This window comes from Dichomitus squalens, assembly GCF_000275845.1.
Source record: "Dichomitus squalens LYAD-421 SS1 unplaced genomic scaffold DICSQscaffold_69, whole genome shotgun sequence".
In the NCBI taxonomy this organism is placed as follows: Eukaryota; Fungi; Basidiomycota; class Agaricomycetes; order Polyporales; family Polyporaceae; genus Dichomitus; species Dichomitus squalens.
Window position 1 is genome coordinate 41779 of NW_006766951.1, and position 22263 is coordinate 64041.

General features: G+C 55.6%; 8 protein-coding genes across 8 annotated transcripts; 7 read left to right on the forward strand and 1 right to left on the reverse strand.

The window, feature by feature from the left end:
• Positions 1 to 1991: 1991 nt before the first annotated feature.
• DICSQDRAFT_174635 (thaumatin-like protein) lies at positions 1992 to 3236 on the forward strand (the record flags this gene model as incomplete). Its single annotated transcript, XM_007370485.1, has 10 exons — positions 1992 to 2023; positions 2078 to 2084; positions 2134 to 2183; positions 2240 to 2309; positions 2366 to 2461; positions 2516 to 2582; positions 2635 to 2733; positions 2794 to 2883; positions 2946 to 3029; positions 3088 to 3236. 10 exons carry the CDS (start codon positions 1992 to 1994, stop codon positions 3234 to 3236), a joined length of 744 nt encoding a protein of 247 aa, XP_007370547.1.
• A 590-nt stretch (positions 3237 to 3826) lies between these two features.
• On the forward strand, positions 3827 to 4644 carry DICSQDRAFT_174636 (P-loop containing nucleoside triphosphate hydrolase protein; the record flags this gene model as incomplete). The annotated part of the gene is made up of 2 exons (XM_007370486.1): positions 3827 to 4237; positions 4294 to 4644. 2 exons carry the CDS (start codon positions 3827 to 3829, stop codon positions 4642 to 4644), a joined length of 762 nt encoding a protein of 253 aa, XP_007370548.1.
• A 404-nt stretch (positions 4645 to 5048) lies between these two features.
• DICSQDRAFT_112696 (HET-domain-containing protein) lies at positions 5049 to 6591 on the forward strand (the record flags this gene model as incomplete). Its single annotated transcript, XM_007370487.1, has 2 exons — positions 5049 to 5182; positions 5324 to 6591. The coding sequence occupies 2 exons, from the start codon at positions 5049 to 5051 to the stop codon at positions 6246 to 6248; spliced, it is 1059 nt and encodes a 352-aa protein (XP_007370549.1). The 3' UTR covers positions 6249 to 6591.
• A 1086-nt stretch (positions 6592 to 7677) lies between these two features.
• On the forward strand, positions 7678 to 10305 carry DICSQDRAFT_183649 (HET-domain-containing protein). The gene is made up of 2 exons (XM_007370488.1): positions 7678 to 7835; positions 7903 to 10305. Exon 2 carries the CDS (start codon positions 7907 to 7909, stop codon positions 9986 to 9988), a length of 2082 nt encoding a protein of 693 aa, XP_007370550.1. The 5' UTR covers positions 7678 to 7835; positions 7903 to 7906; the 3' UTR covers positions 9989 to 10305.
• A 694-nt stretch (positions 10306 to 10999) lies between these two features.
• On the forward strand, positions 11000 to 13644 carry DICSQDRAFT_183650 (uncharacterized protein). The gene is made up of 2 exons (XM_007370489.1): positions 11000 to 11068; positions 11119 to 13644. Exon 2 carries the CDS (start codon positions 11131 to 11133, stop codon positions 13216 to 13218), a length of 2088 nt encoding a protein of 695 aa, XP_007370551.1. The 5' UTR covers positions 11000 to 11068; positions 11119 to 11130; the 3' UTR covers positions 13219 to 13644.
• DICSQDRAFT_174640 (uncharacterized protein) lies at positions 13645 to 14433 on the reverse strand (the record flags this gene model as incomplete). Its single annotated transcript, XM_007370490.1, has 1 exon — positions 13645 to 14433. One exon carries the CDS (start codon positions 14431 to 14433, stop codon positions 13645 to 13647), a length of 789 nt encoding a protein of 262 aa, XP_007370552.1.
• A 2142-nt stretch (positions 14434 to 16575) lies between these two features.
• Positions 16576 to 19384, forward strand: DICSQDRAFT_70942 (DEAD-domain-containing protein; the record flags this gene model as incomplete). The annotated part of the gene is made up of 8 exons (XM_007370491.1): positions 16576 to 16716; positions 16778 to 16838; positions 16890 to 17101; positions 17151 to 17349; positions 17420 to 18177; positions 18243 to 18566; positions 18619 to 19092; positions 19157 to 19384. The coding sequence occupies 8 exons, from the start codon at positions 16576 to 16578 to the stop codon at positions 19382 to 19384; spliced, it is 2397 nt and encodes a 798-aa protein (XP_007370553.1).
• A 776-nt stretch (positions 19385 to 20160) lies between these two features.
• On the forward strand, positions 20161 to 21156 carry DICSQDRAFT_21556 (HET-domain-containing protein; the record flags this gene model as incomplete). The annotated part of the gene is made up of 2 exons (XM_007370492.1): positions 20161 to 20307; positions 20575 to 21156. Coding segments are annotated over 2 exons (729 nt in total), but the record flags the coding sequence as incomplete, so codon positions are not given.
• Positions 21157 to 22263: the final 1107 nt, after the last annotated feature.

The following is a 22263-nucleotide window of genomic DNA, read 5'->3' on the forward strand; positions in this document are numbered from 1 at the left end:
CGAGGCTGGGCCCCGTATAGTACAAGACCTAGGTCAGGGTCCTATGATATAACCGAAAGGGGATAAAGGCGGGACAGGGTCCTGAGTCTAGGTCAGGGTCGGGCAATATAACCAAAAAGGGAAGGGGGCGCGACAAGGGTCGGGGTCTGGGTCAGGGTAACGTAATGTAACCGAAAAGGGAAAAGGTCAGGGTCGGACTCAGGGTCCGGTCATATAGACGAAAGGGGAAATATTGAGGGAGAGGGCCGGGACCAGGAACTTAGTCGTCAGGGGGCGGAATGGGGGTGGTAGTGTACAGGCGGACGACGGGGAAACGGGAGGGTAAGCAGAGGTCGCCGGGGACGGGAAGGGGATTGGAGTGTACACGAGGGCGACGAGAAGGAGTAGTCCAATGACGAAAAGATAGGGGGTGGGGCGTACCAACGGTAACAGAATCTGGCTCCTCAAAATCGCTGACTTCGCCCTCTGTTACGACAGGAGGCATCCCGGGTTGGGCGAGAATATCTGAATAGCCAGAAACGGAAGATAGCGATGGTGTCCGGAAGAGGGATGTGGGAGAACCAGGTGCAGAAGCGCGAGGTGATAGGGAACCAGACCATGTGGGAGTTGCAATGTCGGTGAAGGTTGTATTGACGTGTTGTTGGACTAATGCTGCAAGGCGGTATGGCGACTCACTTCTTGCAGACGATGTGCTGGGAGCCGCAACAGGGGCCTGCTGTAATTCCCTCCCTGTGAGTTATGAAAATTCCTTTCAATAGTAGAATTGAATGCGCACGTTCTCCTTGTCAGTGCGACCACTTCTATTCCCATGTCCTGCGAATGCCGGCACCAGGCCGGTGATCTTGCGTTTGACCGTCTCCCGGAAGTCCGCCAGGGACTGTGAGAGACCCCGCTTGCGCCTGGGGCTCATGCGCGATGAAGAGGTAGCTCGATTATGTGCTATTCAGTAATGATGTGAAGTTTGGTGGTATCGCAGAGGGCTCGCCGCCTCTCGAGGAGGTAGCCTCGTGGACTTAGTTACAAATCATATTTCTATGGATAAGTACTTGTATGCATTCACGGAAGTCCGATGTGACAAAAAGAGATCACATGATAATCACGTGATGGAGTCGAATCTTCGTTGGGCCAACCTTACGCGCTTGACAGGTCGTCAAGCGCCTTCTCTATTATGCGGATCCTCTACTCTGCGCTTTGCTAGTCTACATCATGTATATAAGCTACGGCTTCTTTTCCCTCGATAATCAGCTTCCCTGCTTCTCTCGATCACCCTCACGCTTGAACTCTAACAGACATACAGTACAAGTAGAGCCTCGGAGCGTGGAAGCACGTCGACCATTGAACCGCTTCGAAGACATGGTAGTGGGCGGAGCATGGAGGTATCACTAATAAACCATGCATACTCACACATGCGAGCGAGGCATCCATTCTGGATGCGTACCGTTAGTGGATCGCCCTTGCCATGGGTGTCGATATCGAAGCAAGGAGAGACCACATACGTCCAGGCGGCTGGAGAGAATCGGAGAATTCCGGGAGGCTGTGCAAACGCCGGACGCCTCGAGGCCGTCCAAAATTACTCTCTCCACTCCCCTTGAAGCTGTTCTTCTTTTCTTGGGAGCCCGACACGCGTTGTGGTGCTGCGCAGCCCTCCGAGGTGAAGATCAATGTCTTACTCCACGTCACCTTCATTGTCTGTGTGAGGATCAGTCAGCGCACGGCATTGTCTTCGACCACCACCATCTTGACTCGCAGGTGCACGGCCGCATCGGACCTCATTGACATCGAGCAGTTCTCTTCTGCTGTTTGTCACCCTTCTTCGTGCTATAGACTTGACTAGAGAATTGACACTTGCTGTTCAGGACACTTGTATCTGTACTAACGATCACTCACGAATCTGTATCATACGGATCACGGCCCCTATGACTTCGTACCGCAGGCTTCTCAGACCTCTCACCCTGCTGTCCCTCACAGCGATATCGTCATCAAGAACATTTATGGTTGTCAACTCATGCCCTTTTACGATATGGTCAGTCCTGTTCGGTGATGATACGCGTTGCTCGAGAGCTGATAATCAACTCAGGCCTGCTGTAGGTCACAAAGCCTTGAACTTTGAATCGTCGGCTCACCGGACGCTAGATTTTCACCGATCTCAGTGCTGGGACAGCAGTGCCAGACTTCCCGACAGGGTGAGTATGCTCGTTCCTAAACAAACACTGATACCGAAGTGCGTCTTTTTTTGTAGGTGGGAGGCACCACCGTCCAACTCTGTCTCTTTTGCCGTGCCCGACAATTGGAAAGCTGGCAGAATCTGGGTAAGCAGCAGCCTACACTACCTCCTAGAGTCCCTCACATCTCACGCTTCACACAGGGCCGTCGTGACTGTGATTTCGCGATAACCAGCGGGCCAACGTGTCTGGACGGTTGGTGCAATGGTGGTCTTGAGTGCGACCCACATACTGGAACAGTAAGCCATACCATCGAAAATATAAACATGAATCGATCTCAAGTTACCGTCCAGGGTGTCCCTCCTGTCACTGTTGCTGAATGGACCCTCCAAGGCGACAACAACCAGGACTTCTACGACGGTGTGTGATAGGTTTTTCCGCAACCCGCATCAACTACTCATCAACGCACCAGTATCTTTGGTTGACGGTTTCAACTTACCTGCGGAGATCACTTTTGCAAACGGAGTCAATTGCCCTACTGCTGGATGCCCTGTAGATCTCGTAGCTAACTGTGCGTACATTCCAAACGTACTTGCTCTCGCAGCACTGTCCTCATCTGCGTGGACTTCAGGTCCTAGCCAGTTGAAGGGCCCCTTTGACTCGAATGGCTCTGCAGTCGGGTGCAAGAGTGCTTGTGACGCAAACCTCGATGGCAATCCAAGTGAGTAATCTTCATCGATATCTGCAGTCTAGGAGCTTGGGTCGTCGACACACGCCACATAGATGACTCGGCGAACTGCTGCACCGGTAGCTTCAACAGCGCGGCGACTTGCCCACCGTCTGGCGTACAGTTTTACAGCTACTTTAGTAAGGCTCACGCAGATTCACACTTACTCAAGTATATGTTGATATGCTTATTTCATAGAGGGTAATTGTCCAGATGCGTACGCATACGCGTTCGATGAGTCGAGCAATACTGCGCTGTGGACGTGCAGTAGTGGGCTTAATGCCGACTACACACTCACCTTTTGCCCGTATGTCCTGCCCGACTGTGTGCTGGTACCGGATCACTGAGAGAGACGCAACCATAGCCCTGGGGGAACTTCCGCCAATGCCGCCTCTGGGTCAGCAGCGGCCTCAGGTACAGCCACAGGAGGAACGTCTGGGACACCAACAAGCACCGACATCTCGACAATAGCCTCACAAGCAAGCACAACTGGGACTCCGCCATCCAACGCCTCGTCCCAGGGACCCACCATCAGCGCGGCGCGTCCCAACAGTGCCGCTTTCCCAGGACTCAAGGTTCCATCGGTGTCCCTTCTGGTTGGAATGGGAGCTGTGGGAGTAGCTTTTGTCTAGATTCCGTCCACGGGTGTGAGGCAGACGCTGTCTGATTGGGTTTGTACGACGCATCCCGTATTGATGTACAATAGGTGATATGTCATCCGAACGAGCGATGTCAACACCGACAGCCCGAAGACCGTCGTGCTCATCTCGCTGTTTGTGTTCTCGTCATAGGCATGAATGATCGTGGAAGAATCGTCTAGGTGACGTGTCATCACCATCCCAGTTTTGTGGCAGGTTGATGCTGATATGGAATGCTGGACTTCTGATCTCTGGCGGCATCCCGTCCTCGACAACAGGTGATGAAGGTTCTATCATCAATGGCTGTGTATGACCGCACGCTATGCGGACCTCCCATCACCGACAGCGACACTGGCTTCGACGACTTTGTGCATGGGAAGGGTCACGGTCTTTTCATTAAGCTCTTCGGCCCACCTGGTGTTGGAAAGACCCTGTCCGCCGAAGCGACTAGTGAGCATGTCCGACGGCCGTTGTACGTTGTCGGGGCAGGGGACCTGGGTACAACGGGCGCCTTCCTAGATGCGGAACTCGATTGCGTGTTGGATATAGCGACTAGCTGGAACGCGATTGTCTTTATCGACGAGGCGAGTCGTGATCACTGTATGCGTGTGCTGAAAGCTGACATTGTGAACGGCTCGCATCGGCGTCAGGCGGACGTCTTCCTCGAACAGCGTTCTCTCCATGATATGGAGCGCAATGCGATGGTCCCGGTTTTGTGAGCGCCTGCTCTCTAATGTCACTCTGGAGCTTACGCCATGTCGAGTAGTACCGCGGCATCCTCTTCATGACCACCAACCGTGTCAAGACTTTCGACGAGGCCTTCCTCTCCCGTATTCATGTCGCACTCCACTTCAACGAGCTCACGAAGGATGCACGCAAGCAGGTCTGGACGGTGTTTCTCAAGAAGGTCGGTGTGGACGTACCCGCATTCGGGGAGCACCTCGTCGACAGGCTCGCGGAACACGAGGCCAATGGGCGGCAGATCAAGAACGCGGTGCGGACCGCGAGCTCGCTCGCGGCAAGCAAGAATGTGCCGCTTAGCTTCAAGCACCTGACAGACACGCTGGACGCGATGGACGGGTTCACTCCGGAGGTCCAGGGGATCTCGCGACGCTGATTGTGAGAGCGCCAGGATTCCAGGGCATGTAGATACTGGCCTTCAAGTCGCGCTCTGTGGTGGCTTCTTCCCAGAGTCATTCGACATGGATTGGTTCCATGTGCCTTCTACAAATAAGCACTCACGGCCGCCCATACATAGGTATGCAATTATATGCAGGCGGCTGAGTCACATGATGTATCAGGTCGTGGCATCGCCCCGCCAGTGATGCTACTGATTGGACGAGCATATCAAGCGGCCTGTTGATTGCGCCTTGGGATCTACTTACATTGTCCCAGGCCAAGTTGACACCAACCGCTATCATACTAGAGGTCAGCAACTGGGACATCTTCCGGTATGACATCGATGTCGATGACATGACAGCCATACTGACCGGCGACTCTGGTGCTACAGTCGATCAAAAAATGCGAATGCTGGACACAGATACTGGGCGATTCGTTGATATCACCGATTGGCGGAAGGCCCGATATGCCATCCTCTCTCATACTTGGGAGGGCGCAGAGCAGACGTGCCAGGAGGTGAGGGAGATTCAGAAGAAGTACGGACCGGATGGTCGCCGTCGAGCTCCAGGGCCCTCCACTACTCCCCTATCCCCCGACACCGCACACACTACTCAGGGCTTGAACGCGGAATCGTCCGGCTCTCAGGTGAGGATCGAGGACATCGCTTGCATCTGGAGCGACTCTGCACTGTCCCAGAAGGTTCGTAGAGCTTGCGAGGTAGCGCGCTCCCATGGGTATCGGTACCTCTGGGTCGATTCATGCTGCATAGACAAGACGAGCAGCTCAGAGCTATCCGAGTCGATTAAGTGGATGTACGTCTGGTACCGGGACGCAAGCGTTTGCTATGCGTACTTGTCGGACGTCGAGATGGATCCGGAGCAGGATACGGTGAAGCTCAGGCTCCGCGTCAGCCGGTGGTTCACACGGGGTTGGACGCTACAGGAACTCATCGCTCCGCGGTATATCGTCTTTCTCTCGAAAGAGTGGCAGATCATCGGGACGAAGACCACCCTTGTCGCAGACATCGAGCTCGTCACTGGTATCGAGAACGACATCCTGACTCACACGAAGTCACTCGACGAGGTCCCCGTGGCGCGGAGGATGTGCTGGGTAGCCACCCGACAGACGACGCGAGTGGAGGACGAGGCGTACTGCCTACTCGGCATCTTCGACATCAATATGCCTACCCTTTACGGAGAGGGAGAGCGTGCGTTGCGGCGGCTGCAGGAGGAGATCTTGCAACGAATTCCGGACCAGAGCATCTTCGTGTGGGACGCTGTCCATCCGTACACATTCCGCTTCTTTGAGGCGTCTGATGGCGCGACGGATGATGCTCACTCAGGGCTGGACCTCACGAGTCTCCATCCTACCATCTTTGCTCAGACCTTCCATGAGTTCTTCTGGGCAGGATATGTGTCGCCCGTGCCTCATGACTTATGTCAACGCTACCTCGGACTGACAGAGCTTGACTACCCTCCACCAGACTACACTCAGTCTCCCTACGGCCTACGCACACGCTTTCCCATGCTATCCATCGCGAAATGCTTCCCCTCCCGACCTCTCCGCGCTGTCGATCCCAAGGGCTTGACTCTTCAATGCTGATTCCTGGCCATCCTAGGATTTAAACTCGATTTCCACCAGGGCGAACACCTTCTCGTCCGCCTCTGCTACCTGAACCCGCACAAGTCCGGAGCAGATGTCCTCATGGGCGTTGGGCAGTGCTGGAAAAGAGCGGCCAACCAACGTGCGGACCTCTTCGTGCTGACGCTTGACGACATTGCGCGTTACCGATCCCATCTGGAGGTGAGGGTGGTGTACATACCCCGTCCCAACCGCGCGCGAGCAAACGAAGCCCCTCGCATTCCGCAAGAGGTGCCCTATGTCACGCTGTCCCCGTGGACTCGAAGGATATGCTTAGTCAGCTCGTAGTATATCTGCCTCTCGCTGTACGCCACTTGTTCCTCATGCGTTTGCAGAGCTCAGCCAAACGCAATATACTGTGTTATCGTTCTTACGGCCCCCTCGCGAACTTCAACACCTTGTCAATATTGATGCGGGAGATGACAATTGTCGGTTGACTGGTTCCCAGACACAATGGGGACGCAAGAGACGGGGAACGTTGGAACACGCTGAGACGAAGACTTACCACATGCCGTAGATACGGAAGCCCTTGCAGACATCCGTCATGGCAGATAGTGCGGTCCATTTATTGTACACGAGACATGCACGAATTGCACAGGATGAGGTACAAGTTTGCTGGTGCTTTGTGCGGATATCAGAATGGGTCCGCGCGAGAAGGCAGACGGCGTAGACGTGCCTGGGCTGTAAACGACGGGTTTGCCTTGATAGCATAACAACGGGGCATGCATGGACATACCTGAATGGCCGCTACTAGGTGAAGACGCACCCGCTTCGACCTATGACTGTCATCCTCGAGGCGCGACTTGCCTATCTCCAGATCTTCAGGTCGTCGAGGGCCGCGGCCAGTGCACGAGAAGCACGCGCCGCTGTCAAGGTGTTATCGCCCGAGGAGATGGAGGTGTACGTCGGATCGATCAGAAGGTCAGGGCTTGCAATAGACTCATGCTACGCAGAGGCGTGAGTAGCTGCAGGGGTGGACATGAGCACGGCGGGCACGTGGCAAGCGCAGGACTTCGGATTATGGCTCTGCTTCTAGAGCATCGCTACAGTATATACGGCCTCGTAAAGCATATTCCAGGAAGCTACAGAGGATGTTGAAAGTATGGGGTGTTACGTGTTGACAGGTAAAGGAAAGAATATGGCCGCGTCCAGTCCGTCATGTCGGCGCTTAGAGTACCACCATACTCATTGATATCCCGTCAGGTTCAGGTTCGGTTAATTCCTGTCCTACCGCCTTCACCTCGCTTTCACGAGCACTCGACCACTGTACTGCGAACCTGGCTGGCTACAGCTCCTCAGAGCTCCTCTGGCAGACTCGCAGAGTCGGGTGTGCCTGCTTAGAGCCGAAGGCTATGTTCACGAAGATCACTCACCAGTGCACGACTCTTCCAATGGAATCCTTTTTAGACTCCCGGATGCGATCAGGTTGGAAACCTGGATTCGAGCTTCATGCCTTCGTCGTTATGCCATTCACTCTGCCTCACCACTAGGAGGCGTGCAGACCACTAGCTGTTGAACGTGAACCCTTGCCTCCCCACCGTTCTCTGGGTGAGTCCAGAGCATTACTTCATCTGCATGTTGATTTGCATTGAACATGACTTGGTCTCTTTCCCAGAATCATGCGTCTGCTCAATACCCTTACCGGACGATTCGTGGAGGTGCACGACCCGAGCAGCGCCGAATATGCAGTCCTCTCACACACATGGGACCAGAACGGGGAGCAATCCTATCACGACGTCCGCCAGATCCAAGGCTCTTTCTACATTGCCATCGAATCCGTCGTTGCTTGGGCTTTCTTAGAGCTGTGGTGGCGATTCCTCTTCGCACTCTCCATTCTTCTCCAGACACCTCGCCCTCTGAAGCGTCTCTTACCACGAGCTAAATCCCGGCCGACCAGGGAATCCATCATGGTTTTACCTGGTACGTTGGCAGACATAGGAACGTCTCACAAACATGTGGATGCGGCAAGCCGGCTGCGACGGGCCGCCGAGGATATCCGCAGCTGGAACACATTCCGGTTCTCTCCAAGGCTCTCCATAAAGATCCGCAGAGCGTGCGCCGTCGCGCGAGCATACGGCCATCGTCTCATATGGATCGACTCATGCTGTATCGACAAGACGAGCAGTTCGGAGCTTTCAGAGTCCATCAATTCGATGTATGCATGGTATCGCGACGCTACTGTCTGCTACGCCTTCCTCGCCGACGTCTCTAGTTCTGCTTCGCGCGGTTCGCTCGATCCTCGTTCCTGGACTTCCACGGTAGCGTTCCGGAAGAGCAGGTGGTTCCGCAGAGGCTGGACCCTCCAGGAGCTGATTGCGCCGAGGGTCGTCGTTTTCCTCTCAACGGAGTGGCAATTCCTCGGGACGAAGTCTAGCCTGGCCGAGGTCATCGAAGAGGTCACAGGTATCTACGGGCCCGTGTTGCGGCAACAAATGCCATTGTCAGATGTCCCTGTCGCAAAGCGGATGTCGTGGGCAGCGAGACGCGAGACTACAAGGAAGGAGGACGAGGCCTACTCACTTCTCGGTATCTTTGACATATCCATGTCTCCGCTCTACGGAGAAGGCGCTCGTGCGTTCGTGCGTCTGCAGGAGGAGATCATGAAGCGCATTCCCGACCAGACGCTCTTCGCTTGGGCTGTGTCCGACCAAGATGCCCACTGGCTCCACTTACCTCTCTCCCCGAAGTTCAAGGATGAAAACTCGTACGCAGTGCAACCGGTGAGGAACAACTACCCCGCATTCTTCGCGCCATCGCCACGGTCATTCCGCAACTCCAGCGGTGTTAGTCCTGTGTCCCATGACGTCTTTGTCGAACGGGCAGGATTTGACTCTCCCCTCCCGAGCTACACTTTGACTCCTTACGGCATTCATACCTCCTTCCCCTTAGTTCCCGCCAACTCTTGCTTCCCACCAGGCCTACTCGACCAGCCGCTCGAAGGCTGGTACTTTGCCATCCTTGCCTGCGAGCTCGAGGGGCGAGAAGGCAGCCTGCTGGCCGTCATCTGCTCTGCTGAGTCCTCAGCGAGCGGGTCCACGCTCCTCAACGGCGCATGTATCAGCATGGCCACCAGCCCGAAGCTCCTGCACCGCACGACGACCATCAACTACAATAGAGGAAGCGAACATCGTATCGTCATCGTCGATTCTACGCTCCTCCGAGATCTCTTAACGCGCTCGCGACACCTCCCCGTCAACACGAGCATGGCTTACGTCCCAGTCGAGAACCCGCCGCCGTCGAGCCGGGCATGGTACGCCTGGTCGGGGACCGTGCAGCTCACGGAGTGGAGCACAACGATCCTGCGGCAGCTCGGCTACGCCGTATCGTGCTCTATGGATAATGATAGCTGCCACACGCTCGCTCTTGCCAAAGGTGCTACGCGTCTCAGCATCCGGCACCGGCGCAGCAGGCCGCAGGACCCGCAAGATCCCTTCGTTGACGTCTGGGTCTCGTCCTATCATCTCGCGCCGCGTCCGTCTGTCACGCTCGACCTCCGCAAGATCCGCGATAGCCAGGAATACGCTTTCGAGGCGCCGTCGGGGCGGTGTGTCGTCCTGCGCTTCACGCTGTCGTACATGTTCATCTCGTTCTTCTTGGACGTCGAGGTGTTGGATGAGCAACCTGCGCTACCCCGCGCGCTTACCGCTACGACGCTCTACGATCCGGACGACGCTCCGCCAGTGTGGGCGGATAAGAAGTAATGGACAGGGAGCATGTGGGACGCATACCGCCTTTTTTTCCTCCATCCCTCTCATCGTCGTCGTCGCCTTCTCTTTCCCCCTCCCTTCCTTGAGGTCACTCCCTCGGGCAGCTCAGTTCATTCCATAGCTGAATGACCTCAGAGATCGTTCATCCAGCACCGCCTTTGACGTATTCATGAAGTTCCGACAAGAGTGAGTCGTTCTACTTGGAACATACTCGGCTTGCTACTACATCGCTTCTGTCGCAAGCTATGCACAAGGCAGGGCGATGTAGCTGGGGTGCCCAGATAGCGCGACTATAGTATTCCAGGTCGGACCCCTAGAAATTGCTACCTGCCCTTGCAACTCTAGGACGTCGCTACCACTAGCACGCCCTTTCAGATCGTTTTCGTTCCTCGTGTATCACTGTATGCGTCTTCATGCAATGCACAAGTAGATATATAACCAGGTATCGCAACGCCAACCATACATGACCTCGAAATAAGCTTCGGCATGAACTCGGCGCTCCGGATACCGGAAAGGACATGTTGACAATCTACAGCTGATGTAAAAACCAGCGTCGCAGTCCCCGCGCCCGGGGATGTGCTCGGATCACCGGAAAACCCCGGCCGAGCCCCAGCTATACCACACCGAGGACATTGCCCGACTCTGGTCCACTGCTGGAAGCACCCGCACACAGCGGGAATCTGCATGGGAAGCATTCCATGCAGAATATTGTGTGTCCTGTAGCTCTGAAACCACGTAGAATGAGGCGGGGCACACTTCGCGCAGTCACGGCGAGCCTGTCCCCTGACTGGGAGGTGGCCGGAGCGCTGGCTTGAGGGGCTCGGCAGGGGGCTGCCGCTGATCCGAGCACAGGGAGGCCTGGGGGAAACGCGACGCTGGTTTTTACATCAGCTGTAACGCTGCCCTATTTTGAGTAGGCTGGGCTATGCATCGATATGATCACTACCCGAATGTCGACTATATATGAAGGTAGTCCCATGTCTTTATTTCGTGCGCTTTTCAAGCACCTGTCCAGACTTCACTGCGTACGCCATCTGTTGCAGATAAAGCTCCCATTTTACAATTTTCTGTACGGTAAGGGCCGTTTGTCTCACGATTGCTCAGCCATTAATCTTGATTTGCAGTGACTTGACGCCATGCGCGTGCTCGAGACGTCGACGGGTCGATTCGTCGATGTCAATCCTATTGAAGTCGAGTACGCCATTCTATCCCACACCTGGAGCGAAGCGGGGGAGCAGTCGTACCAGGACGTGATCCAATTGCACAAGTCCTTGGAGCGCAGGAGGGCGTCCATCATCCGAATGGCGTACGCTGAAGTGACTTGGCGGTTCCTGGTCGCGCTGACGTTCCTCCTCCACCTCCTTTGCATCGCGATCAGCAGTCGCCATTTGACGAGCCCCATGCTCTGCTACGTGCGCGAGCCGGGAAGGACACGCGTAGCGAGAGCCCTGAGGCGGTACGTCGAGTGGCTGAAGATCGTGACATCTCTCTGCCGTCCCCTGGACACGATCCTGGACAACCCCATGCTATCGGAGAAGATCAGGAAGGCGTGCGGCGTTGCACGAGCCCATGGGCACAGTCTCATCTGGATCGACTCGTGCTGTATCGACAAAACGAGCAGTTCGGAGTTATCAGAGGCCATCAACTCCATGTACTCCTGGTATCGCTACGCGTCTGTGTGCTACGCGCACCTTGCAGATGTTCCGGACGGCACTGTTGTCACGCAGGGCAGCGCCAACGAGGTGTTTCGCCAAAGCAGATGGTTCAGGCGAGGCTGGACATTGCAGGAACTTATCGCTCCTCGCATTGTGATCTTCGTCTCTGCGCAGTGGACTTTCCTTGGGTCGCGCTTTGCCTTGGCAGACCTCTTACAGGACATCACGGGTATAGACAGTCATGTCTTGACCCGTCAGCTGGAGCCAAAAGACTTTCCCGTTGCAGTCCGTATGGGCTGGGCCGCCTGCAGAAAGACAACGCGGGTAGAGGACGAAGCATACGCACTGCTTGGTGTCTTTGGCCTTCACATGCAACCCATGTATGGAGAGGGCGAGCGTGCGTTCATCCGGCTCCAGGAAGAGATTCTGAAGCGAATCCCGGATGCAACCCTTTTCGCATGGGGGCGGACGATGCACTCCACCATGGCTCTCTACATGGACGGAGAAGACAAGTTCGCTGAGAACTGTCAAGGATACGGTCCACCCCTTCTTTCCGCTGCCTTTGATCGTGAAACGAGCTTCTTTGCGCGTTCACCCTCTTCCTACCAGAAGCGCGGTTCACGTTCAAGATATTCCCCTATCTCTCAGGAGACCCTGCTCGCCAGACTGGGGCTCAGTGATGGCAGTGCCTATCCTTTCACGGACTACGCAGAAACGCCTTGCGGGACTCGCCTACACATGCCGCTCATCGCGATCGATCCTGAACCGATGTCACGCTTCCTCAGCAGCTACGGCGACGACAGCTTCCTTGCCATCCTCGCGGTAGAGTCCGATGACCATCCGGGATATCTCATCGCGCGGCCTTGCTTCGCTCGGATCCCAGGACCCTCGAGAACTATACGAATTCTCCGACCAGGCCATATCACAGTCCACCGACGTACGCCTACGTCCTGGAGTGGAGGAGCTCGGGAGACAACCTCTTCATTCGACATAATCCCTATCAATCCTAATGACATCGAGCGCTATCGCTCGGACATGTGCTGCGAGCCTATACACATTCCGAACGCCAGGCCTCTACCATCCTTCTTAGGCTCGGCACATGGCTACAATGCCGAAGAGGCGAATGTCGCGCTATCGCCGTGTAGCGCTACGATTCTCCGGACGCAGGGATACTCGATCATGGAGCGTGATCTAGATCTACACGACTCCGAGGATGGGGCTACACGCCGCGCTCTCATAGAGTTGTCAAGAGATGACGAGGTTATTTCCATCGAATACGAGTACCGCATGCGCACCCAGTCCGGACCACATATGCGAGCCGACGTCCAGGCGGCGCGTTTTCCGTGGGCGATATCTCTGAGTGGTCGTAACCCCCGACTACCACTGTTCAAGCCAGGAAAGCAAATACGAGGACTACGCTCACCGACATCCTTCGTCGTCAACGGCCCAGCAGGCGAACACGCCTTGGTGCATCTGACTCTGGAGTCCTCGTTTAAGTGTCCAGCGCAATGGCTCTTGGATGTCGAGGTGACGGGAGCCGCTATCCTTGGAAGGTGGGGATACAGTTGATGTGCTGGCTGTGCGGTTCTGGGGTGGTCTGCCGAGAGGACTCAAGAACGCCGAAAAGGATCGGCTGGCCAAATGTGGAGATGCTGTAGGGCTTAGACTGCATGTTCCTAGTGACGCTCGTCTGCCTTAGCTTTGGCTCTTGCAGAATGTAGGGAATACAGTCACATGGCTTGTCGAGCTAGAGGAGGTGCGTCAGCGAGAACCGTCTTGGTCTCTGAATGAAGGTGGCTGTCACCGCAGCATGTCGTGTGGCACGAGCGGACGTAACGCACGCGGTTTGAAGCACTTTAGGGCTATAGAAGAAACCGGCTTCTCATCTGTAGCAATAGAGGAGTATTTGAGCACATGTGCATCGGTGTAGATGTTGGACCCGTCGCCCCGAACCTAGTCTGCTCTTATACCAGGAAGTAAGACTGATGGATTTGGTTAGTTTACATGGAGTACGCCTGCGTTAACCATCGGCAGGAGGTCTATATTCGGAAATATACGTAGAAGGAATTTGGTGACGAGCTCTGTCTCCTTCCTCGAGAAAGAGACCCCCGCCACCCACAGGTCGCGTAACTCTCCCTGAGAACATGACGTCCTCGCCATCTCCGACCTGAGAGAGGTGAGGTCTTGGCTGATCGGGAGTCGAAGCGTTGTGAGTCCTGGACAGCGATATGCGAAGGCGGGTAGGGAGGTTATCGGTGGTCGAGGTACTGTTGTTCGTCCTCCACGAAATGCCACCTCAAGGATTGCCAGGGACGACCATGAACATGCCATAGTGTCAAGGTCCTCGTTGGTTAGCGCGACGCCTGCTGGGTCCTCGATAGTGATCGCGCATTCGCGCAGCTGCCGGACGGTAAGCAGCGGCTTGATATACTGCGCGAACGGCCGCGCGCGGTCCGGAACCCCGATTCCCGACCGAACACACTCAATGTGAAGTGTCCGGAGCGACGTTGAGAAGCGCACGCTGAGGACGGACGCGCATCGTGTCCAGCCGTCCGTGTCGTGGTCAGGGACGGTGACGGAGAGGGACACAGTGTGCAACATCGGCGAGTCTACAGCATGGAGGATGTCCCCGATCTCCACCGGAGCGCCTGCCACGCGGAGAACTTCTAGCACAGACAGGGTTGGCATGCCGTGTCGTTCATCTCCGCGCTGCGATCGTACGCCCTGGTCGTCAGAGTCAGCTGAACGCCGAAGGATGATGGAGAGCGACGCGAGGCGCGGCATTTTGCTGCAATATATGAGGATGTTTGACATGGAAGTGAAGACCGAGCCGAGGTGAAGGACGCGAAGGTGGTTGAAGATGACGGGCGCAGCGAGGCGAGCAGATGCCTGGAAATCCACGCCTTCGAGGGAAAGCTCTTCCACGCAAGGCGAGCAGACGTCGAGGATTCCAAAGAGGCCAGCGTACCCCTCTAAGACGTCATGCCTTCCTTGAGTGAGCGTGCCTGTCCAGGGTGAAGGTGAAGCGGCTTGGACGTAAAGCGTGACACGGCGCAAGCTCAAGGATAGGAATGGAAGACATTGTGCGACGTTAGAAAACTGCAACCAAGAGAGCTCATGAAGGTTGGGGAGGATAGTCGTTCTGCAAAGCGAGGCATGGTGGACCAGCGCCGAGAATGCCCGACCACCTAGTCGCTGTGCTGGCCCTTCTGCGTAGTGGTAATGAAGCTTCCTGATTCGCTGAGCATATTGCAGAAACCGAGACCACTCCTCACTTTCAATTGACCCTCGATAGACCTGTTCTTGTCGTGCATAATAGGGATGAGCTCATGCTTCATAGGAAGCGCAAGTGACGTACAAAGGTAGGGCCAGTGCCACCTTCCTTCCCTTCCTCAGAAAATGAACGTGGTAATAACCTAAATAGCGGGACGAGGCCTGAGATTTTGCGCCAGAGAGCATCAAGCGCAGGTTCACTGAGGGCTCGGGAGGTACGGGCGCAGCTCGCCAGCGTGCTCTCGCACCCGAAGGATATGTGGTCCAGGATATTGCGAAGGATCTCGTCGATGTACCATATCTGGTGAGTGCGAGGAATATCGCCTTGCTCGGTGAGTGTTGTCATACCGTACACTAAGAGTCAACGAGGACTAGGATGGATGTTGATGTCTCGACAAGCTAGGTATATATGTCAGCTCCTTTCGCGACCTTTGGAATCAGGTATCGATGCTCACCACTAAACGAGCTCTACGATGACGCCGCAGGCTGCGGAGAACCCGTACAGTCACGCAAAGGCGGGCAGTAGTAAGGAAGCCAGCGGGCCCGAGGATCCCACCGAAGGAATACGGCATCATTATAAAGAGTGGTGGAAGGCTTCCCAGTGCGAGCATCTGTCAAAATAGTCTTCGGACTCCTCAAAACTCGTATCACTTTTGCTTCGACGCTGGGTTATTCCATGGTCTTCCTGTTGAGCGACGATTGGACACGTAGTGTAACGACTCGAAGGGTGCCCCTCCACTCCACCTCTGACACACAGACATTATCATCCATGGGAGGGACCCTGTAGTCTGGAGTGACTGGTGGGGATTGGTCAAATCTTGGGTATGGTTTGACGTAAGAGATGCCTCCTGCTGATCGAAGCTGGGTACGTGCTCCGGCTTGCCGTTATTTCTCGAACTGAGGAGTAAGCTTCCGAGAGAGACTGCAACCCAGAGCTAAGGGTCCTGCGTCTCAAGGCTGTCCGCTCGCTCCTGAAACACGGAAAAGTGGTAAATTATGCTGTCGGCCGCTGACTTCTGGGAAGAGAAGATCGGCGTCGAACTCAAGTGAAACGCGTGCACAAAACTCACAAAGCTGCATTAGACCACCGTGTCCAGATGCCAGGTTATCAGTATGCTGGTCTTACGTGCTGGTGAGGTCAATAAACTCGAACAATATGATCCGATGGTGTGATGGAGCATATAAGACCATGGGAGGTGCGTGGAGCGTGAAGCCTAAAGGACTTAATATTGCATGGAAGGCTGGCGCTGATTGTTGGCTAACCGCCCTACGGTCGAGGTCGTTATACCTACCGTCCCAAACGTCCTGCTCTCCAATCCCTCACTATGAGCCATTGCTAGCCATCTGTACGCTGTAAACAGCCATGAACCTTGGTCGCACAGACCGGAGCAGCAAATATTCTCTTACCTTACTATGGGTCATGTTCCCAAATAGGAGAGTATGACTACTTCGCCAGATATATGGTCAGCGGTGGGGAGTAGTCGCGGCGGTGAGGAGAACTCAGGAGTTGGTCAAGACGGTGCATCGTGCCAAGGAAAAAGTGCTCAATGTCAGCGGGCGCTTGCAGGGCACGGTGTTTCTACCGTTCCACGACCTGCTCGACTCCCTCCTCTTCGACTCGTTTTTACCGTCTTCGTGAATCAAGCGATCGTAATGGAAAAGGCTGGGCCCTCCAAACCTGTGAAAATGAAGAAGGCAAAAAAACCTCAAGACGCAAAGCTGAAGACAAAAAAGGTCAGGCGGGCGAACGAGGCGAAGGCTATTGCGGACTTAGAGCAGGCAGCTCTACACTTTGTGAGTCGTCTTCGACCGGGAAGCGTCCTGTTACTCATTAACACAGATTGACTTGTGATAGGAGCCACCATCGGACCTGAAGGCCTTCGCAGACCTCCCCATCTCTGACCTGACCAAGCGAGGTGCGCCTTCCTTGACACTGTCTTCTGCCTGTCCCTCATTCAATGTAACAGGACTTAAGCGTGCGCACTTCGTCGACATGACGGACATCCAATCCAAAAGCATTCCCACCTCCCTGAAGGGCAAGGACGTTCTCGGTGCAGCTCGTACGGGCAGCGGGAAAACGCTTGCGTTCCTCATCCCGGTGCTGGAGATTTTGTATCGTCGGAAGTGGGGACCACAGGATGGGCTTGGCGCGCTGATCATCACCCCCACAAGGGAACTGGTAAGTCAGTGGCCTGTCCGTGTGTCCACATCTTGCCAACGCCCTACAGGCCGCCCAAATATTCGAAGTGCTACGTTCCATTGGCGGATATCACAGCTTCTCTGCGGGACTCATAATTGGAGGGAAAAATCTGAAGGACGAGCGGGAACGACTTTCACGCATGAACATTCTTGTCGCGACCCCAGGGCGACTCCTTCAGCACATGGACCAGACGATAGGTTTTGAATGTGACAATCTGCAGTTACTAGGTGCGTTCTCGATTCTCGCGAGAAATGTGCCTATCCCTACACGGTTCTAATACTTGTGCTCGGATATCAGTTCTCGACGAAGCGGATCGGATACTGGACATGGGCTTCCAGCGCACCCTCGCTGCTCTGCTCTCGCACCTTCCCAAGTCCCGACAAACCCTCTTGTTCTCTGCCACTCAGACGCAGTCAGTAGCCGACCTCGCGCGTCTCAGTTTAAAAGACCCTGTCCCCGTCGGTATCGAAGAAACTCTAACGGAAGGCGCGACGCCCAAAGCGCTTGAGCAGCACTACGTTGTCTGCGAGCTAGACAAGAAGCTCGATGTGCTCTGGAGCTTCATCAAAAGCCACCTCCAGACGAAGACGCTAGTCTTCCTCTCGAGCTGCAAGCAGGTGCGCTTCGTGTTCGAGACGTTCTGCAAGATGCATCCGGGCGTCCCACTCCTGCAGCTGCACGGGAAGCAGAAGCAGATGACGCGCCTTGAGACGTTCAAGCGGTTCACGTCCATGAAGCACGCCGTACTGTTCGCGACCGACATCGCCGCGCGCGGCCTTGACTTTCCGTCCGTCGACTGGGTGCTGCAGGTCGACGCACCCGAGGACGCGGACACGTACATTCATCGCGTGGGGCGGACGGCACGGTACGAGAGCGCGGGCAAGGGCTTGCTGCTGCTCGCGCCCAGCGAGGAGGAGGGCATGCTCGCGGCACTGAAGAAGAAAAACATCGAGGTCCAAAAGATCAAGATCAAAGCGAGCAAGACTCAGAGCATCGCCAACTCTCTCCAGAACCTCGCGTTCCAAGATCCTGAGATCAAGTATCTTGGTCAGCGGGTACGTTTGCCATGAATAACTTGCCGTCAGGTCATAGTACCAACATCGTTGTGTCTGTTCATCAGGCGTTCGTATCGTACCTGCGTTCTGTGTACCTGCAGAAGGACAAATCGATCTTCAAGCTAAACGAGCTACCTGTCGAGCGCTTCTCTGAGGCGCTTGGACTCCCTGGTATGCCGAAGATCAAGTTCCTCAGCAGAGAGATGGCGAAGAAGAGGAAGAATGCGTCTCGGGCAGTCGCAGGTGCTGGCCCGTCTTCAGCAGGCCCTCAGAGCGATGAAGAGGGGAGCGATGACGACGGGTCGGAGACTTCGGGAGATGAAACTTCCGATGAAGAGGAAGAGGATAGCTCCCCTGTTGTCGCGTCCACGAGTACTGGCGAGCAGAAGGTGCGTCCTATACACGCAGTGGGACGGTCCCAGTGACTGACCGTGATCTCAGCCAAATCGTGTGCGAACCAAATACGATCGACTGTTCGAGCGCAAGAACCAGAACATCCTCTCCGAGCACTACAATAAGCTAGTAGACCACAGTGCCGACGGTGCTGGCAGTGACTCGGACGACGACTTCATCACACTCAAGCGGGCGGACCACGAGCTTGAAGACGATGCCTTGCGCGAGTCTGAGTACAAGTCGAAGAGGCAGCAGAAGACGGCGCTCTCCAAAAAGGCGCTCGCTAAGAAGGGCCCGAGGGGACACAAACTCGTTTTCGACGATTCGGGTCAAGCGCACGAAATGTATGAGTTGAAGGATACGCAAGAGGTGTTTAAGGATGCGGATGAGGTCATGGAAGCCGGGCGACGGTTCGCGGAGAGCGAGCGCGGGAAACTGAAGGAAGCGGATGTTGCGGACAAAGCAGAGGCGAAGGAAAAGAAGAGGGAGAAGAAGCGGAAACGCAAGGAGCGCGAGCGCGAGGTATGCATCCGTTCCCGTCCAGTCACAAGATATTGCGGCTCTAACATCCTACTTCCAGGGTGAGGGTGCCCACGATGAGGACGATGGCGAATATGCTGCTGGACCGGTGGTAGTGGACTTCTCGGAAGACGACGGATACGTCTCTCCTGAGTTTGACCTCCCGTTGGCTCCAGACGACGAGAGTGAATCGGAGCGACCCCCTGCGAAGAAGTCACGAACGACAGCGGCTCATGCGCAATCAGCGTTGGAGGCAGAGGAGGAGCTGGCTCTGAAGATGCTTCGTCGCAGGTAGTTGGTGTGTATCGTACTACTGTAGTAACTCCCCCGATGAGTGTCATCCTACCAGCTCATCGGTCATCAATTGAACCGTAGTCAGATGCCCTGGCTGGGAGCAATATGTTTCCCACACATCCGAAAAACATGGCCTCAGCCCCAAAGGTATCGTGGCTCAGCGCTCAGGCCTCAGGACTGTCCTTAAGACAACTGCTCATCATCTGCCACTTTGACGGCCTGGCGTATTCACATTACCCCCTTAACTAGGGCAGCGACTTTTCCTGACACACCTCATCCCCGAGGCTCATGCACCGATCCAGCACCGGTTGCAGCCCTTCCTGTCGACGTCCGCTAGTAGCGGATTTCATTTATCCGATCGTTAGCGCGGTCCGGTCCGGGATGCCACCTCGGACTTGGGTGGGACTTCGGCCCAGTGCATGCACTTACCCGGATACATACATATGAACGATGCTGGAAGTGGTTGAGTTCTTTGATTTGTATCGACACAGGAGAAGGGCAATGATGCAATCAACGGGCAGGGCGTACCTTAGTGCCTTACATAAGCACCTTGCGATCCATTGTATGGCATCATTCTCAACATAGCGTTCTTACGCTCGAGGCGCGGCGCGTGTCTTGCCATGTTTTAAGTAGACGGGGAGAAGCTTAATCTCCACACCATCCCTCCGTCTGTGCATTATCAATTCATTGACAGTCAGTCCCTTACAAGGTAGCCACTCGTGTCCAGCGTCGCCGACTTATGGCTTATCACGTTCTCAATTACCAGACATCAACGCGATGAGGTTGCTCGACACAGACACAGGCCTGTTCGTCTGGGTCGGTGATCCTAGGACAGCGTCATACGCAATCCTGTCCCATGTGTGGGACCGAGAGGGCGAGCAGACATACCAAGACCTACTCCGACTTCAGCAATCCTTCCTCCCTGTCATCGGCACAAGGCCGATCCTTCTTTGGATATGGGCCGCTCTCTGGTGGCGCATTCTCCTCGCAATATCCTTCCTACTCTCCGTCGGCCGCGATGTCGTGCACCGCCGACAGTTGATCGACTCTCTGCCGTTTCGCCACATAGCGCGTGAGGAGACGCTAGAATACTTGGCTAGATGGCTGGCGGGCTGGGTCGTCGTTACCCACGGAGCTGCTGTCGACATCCGTTCGCGCCGTACGTATCTTCACGGCAACATGATCTCCGAGAAGGTACGACGTGCGTGTCAAGTAGCGCGGGAGCAGGGCTACCGGTACATCTGGATCGATTCGTGCTGCATCGATAAGATGAACATCCCCGAGTGCTCACGAGCGATCAGCTCGATGTACTCTTGGTACAGAGAGGCTGCGGTCTGCTACGCCTTCCTCGCGGACGTTGGGATGAAGGACAGCTTCGTTTTTGAATTCGCGGATTTCCGCAAGAGCAAATGGTTCACGCGCGGCTGGACGCTCCAGGAACTCATCGCGCCACAGGTTGTCTTGTTCCTGTCGGCAGATTGGCGCGCCCTCGGTTCGAAATCCACTCTCGCTGCCGTGATCGAGGACGTCACCGGCGTTGAGCGCACCATCCTGCGCAAGCAGAAGGCACTCGCCACCGTCAGCGTCGCCAGGCGCATGTCCTGGGCGGCCAAACGGCAGACGACCGTACTGGAAGACCGCGCGTACTCGCTGCTCGGTATCTTCGACATCAACATTCCCACTTTGTACGGTGAAGGAGGACGCGCGTTCATACGTCTACAGCAGGAGATCCTGAAGCAACATCCAGATCAAAGCCTCTTTGTGTGGGGGAAGATCAATCTGGAACCGCTCTTACCCCTCGTTGACGACTCTCCGTCATCCCAGGGCAGGGTTCAACGGTGCTGGCGCGAGCCGGAACCCCATGTAGCCAGCTCTCTTCTCGCTCACTCCCCGGACGTTTTCGGGTGGTCAAAGGGGTTCATTCAAGATATCCCGTATGATATCTTCCTCCATCGCATTGGCCTCCCCGACTTCACCTTGCCCGTGTACTATGAAACCCCCTACGGCATCCGTGTGGATGTCCCCTTGTTCAAACTCAGCGACGTACTCCCGTCGGAATCGCTCGAACAACAGTCGCAAAGCGGAGACTGGTACATCATCCTTCTCGCCTGCGAACACCGTGGGCATCTACTCGGTCGAGTCTGCTACGCCCGCCCATCGCAAATCAATGTGGCCATCCTCGCGTCTGGGCAGCTAGCGATCACTACCAGCAGCCAGCCCGAGCTCTCCAGCCCCAAGTATGGCATCATAGCGCTTTCCCCGGAGTTCCTCGAGCGTTGCCGCTCGAAGCTGCAAGTCAAGACCGTGTACATGCCCCTGCCGCATGTGTACACAAACTTGGCCTTTGTCGTTCCCCCACCCGCACCGCCTCCTGGGCAGCAGATTCTGGCGCTGGCGAGCTGGGTTTACCCCGCACTCGCTTCCCAGGGTTACAGTATCCTGGCAGGCACAACCGTAGACGAGCATCATGCCGGTACCCTCCTGCTCGTGCGCGGCCCAGCCGACTGCATCGGAATTGCGTACAAATACACTCCAGAGCGGCAGACCGTACAGGTCTCTGCTACGATGATGGGCACCTATATCGATGTCGCACGGGGAGTCAGTAGACCTGGGCCGTCGGACTGGTTGACGTGGATGCTCTACGCCCGACGAATTGAGTTCCAGGAGCTGCGTTTCCGGACCAGGGAGGGCAAGGACGTGGTGGTGCGCATGAACCTGGAGCGAATGTACGATCATACCCCACCGCTGCGCTTGGGCATCGACGTGATTGAGCAGGATACCGGAGTACGGTATATGCGAGCTGAAGTTTCGCCTAATGCTACCGATAGCGAGGCGTCACAGGGTGGTACAACACCAGTAGGCTCTTCGTCGTAGACTCGT

Excerpts from the sequence above, each read along its gene's own strand:
- DICSQDRAFT_183649 (XM_007370488.1), top strand. The coding sequence starts at position 7,907 with ATGCGTCTGCTCAATACCCTTACCGGACGATTCGTGGAGGTGCACGAC.
- DICSQDRAFT_183650 (XM_007370489.1), top strand. The coding sequence starts at position 11,131 with ATGCGCGTGCTCGAGACGTCGACGGGTCGATTCGTCGATGTCAATCCT.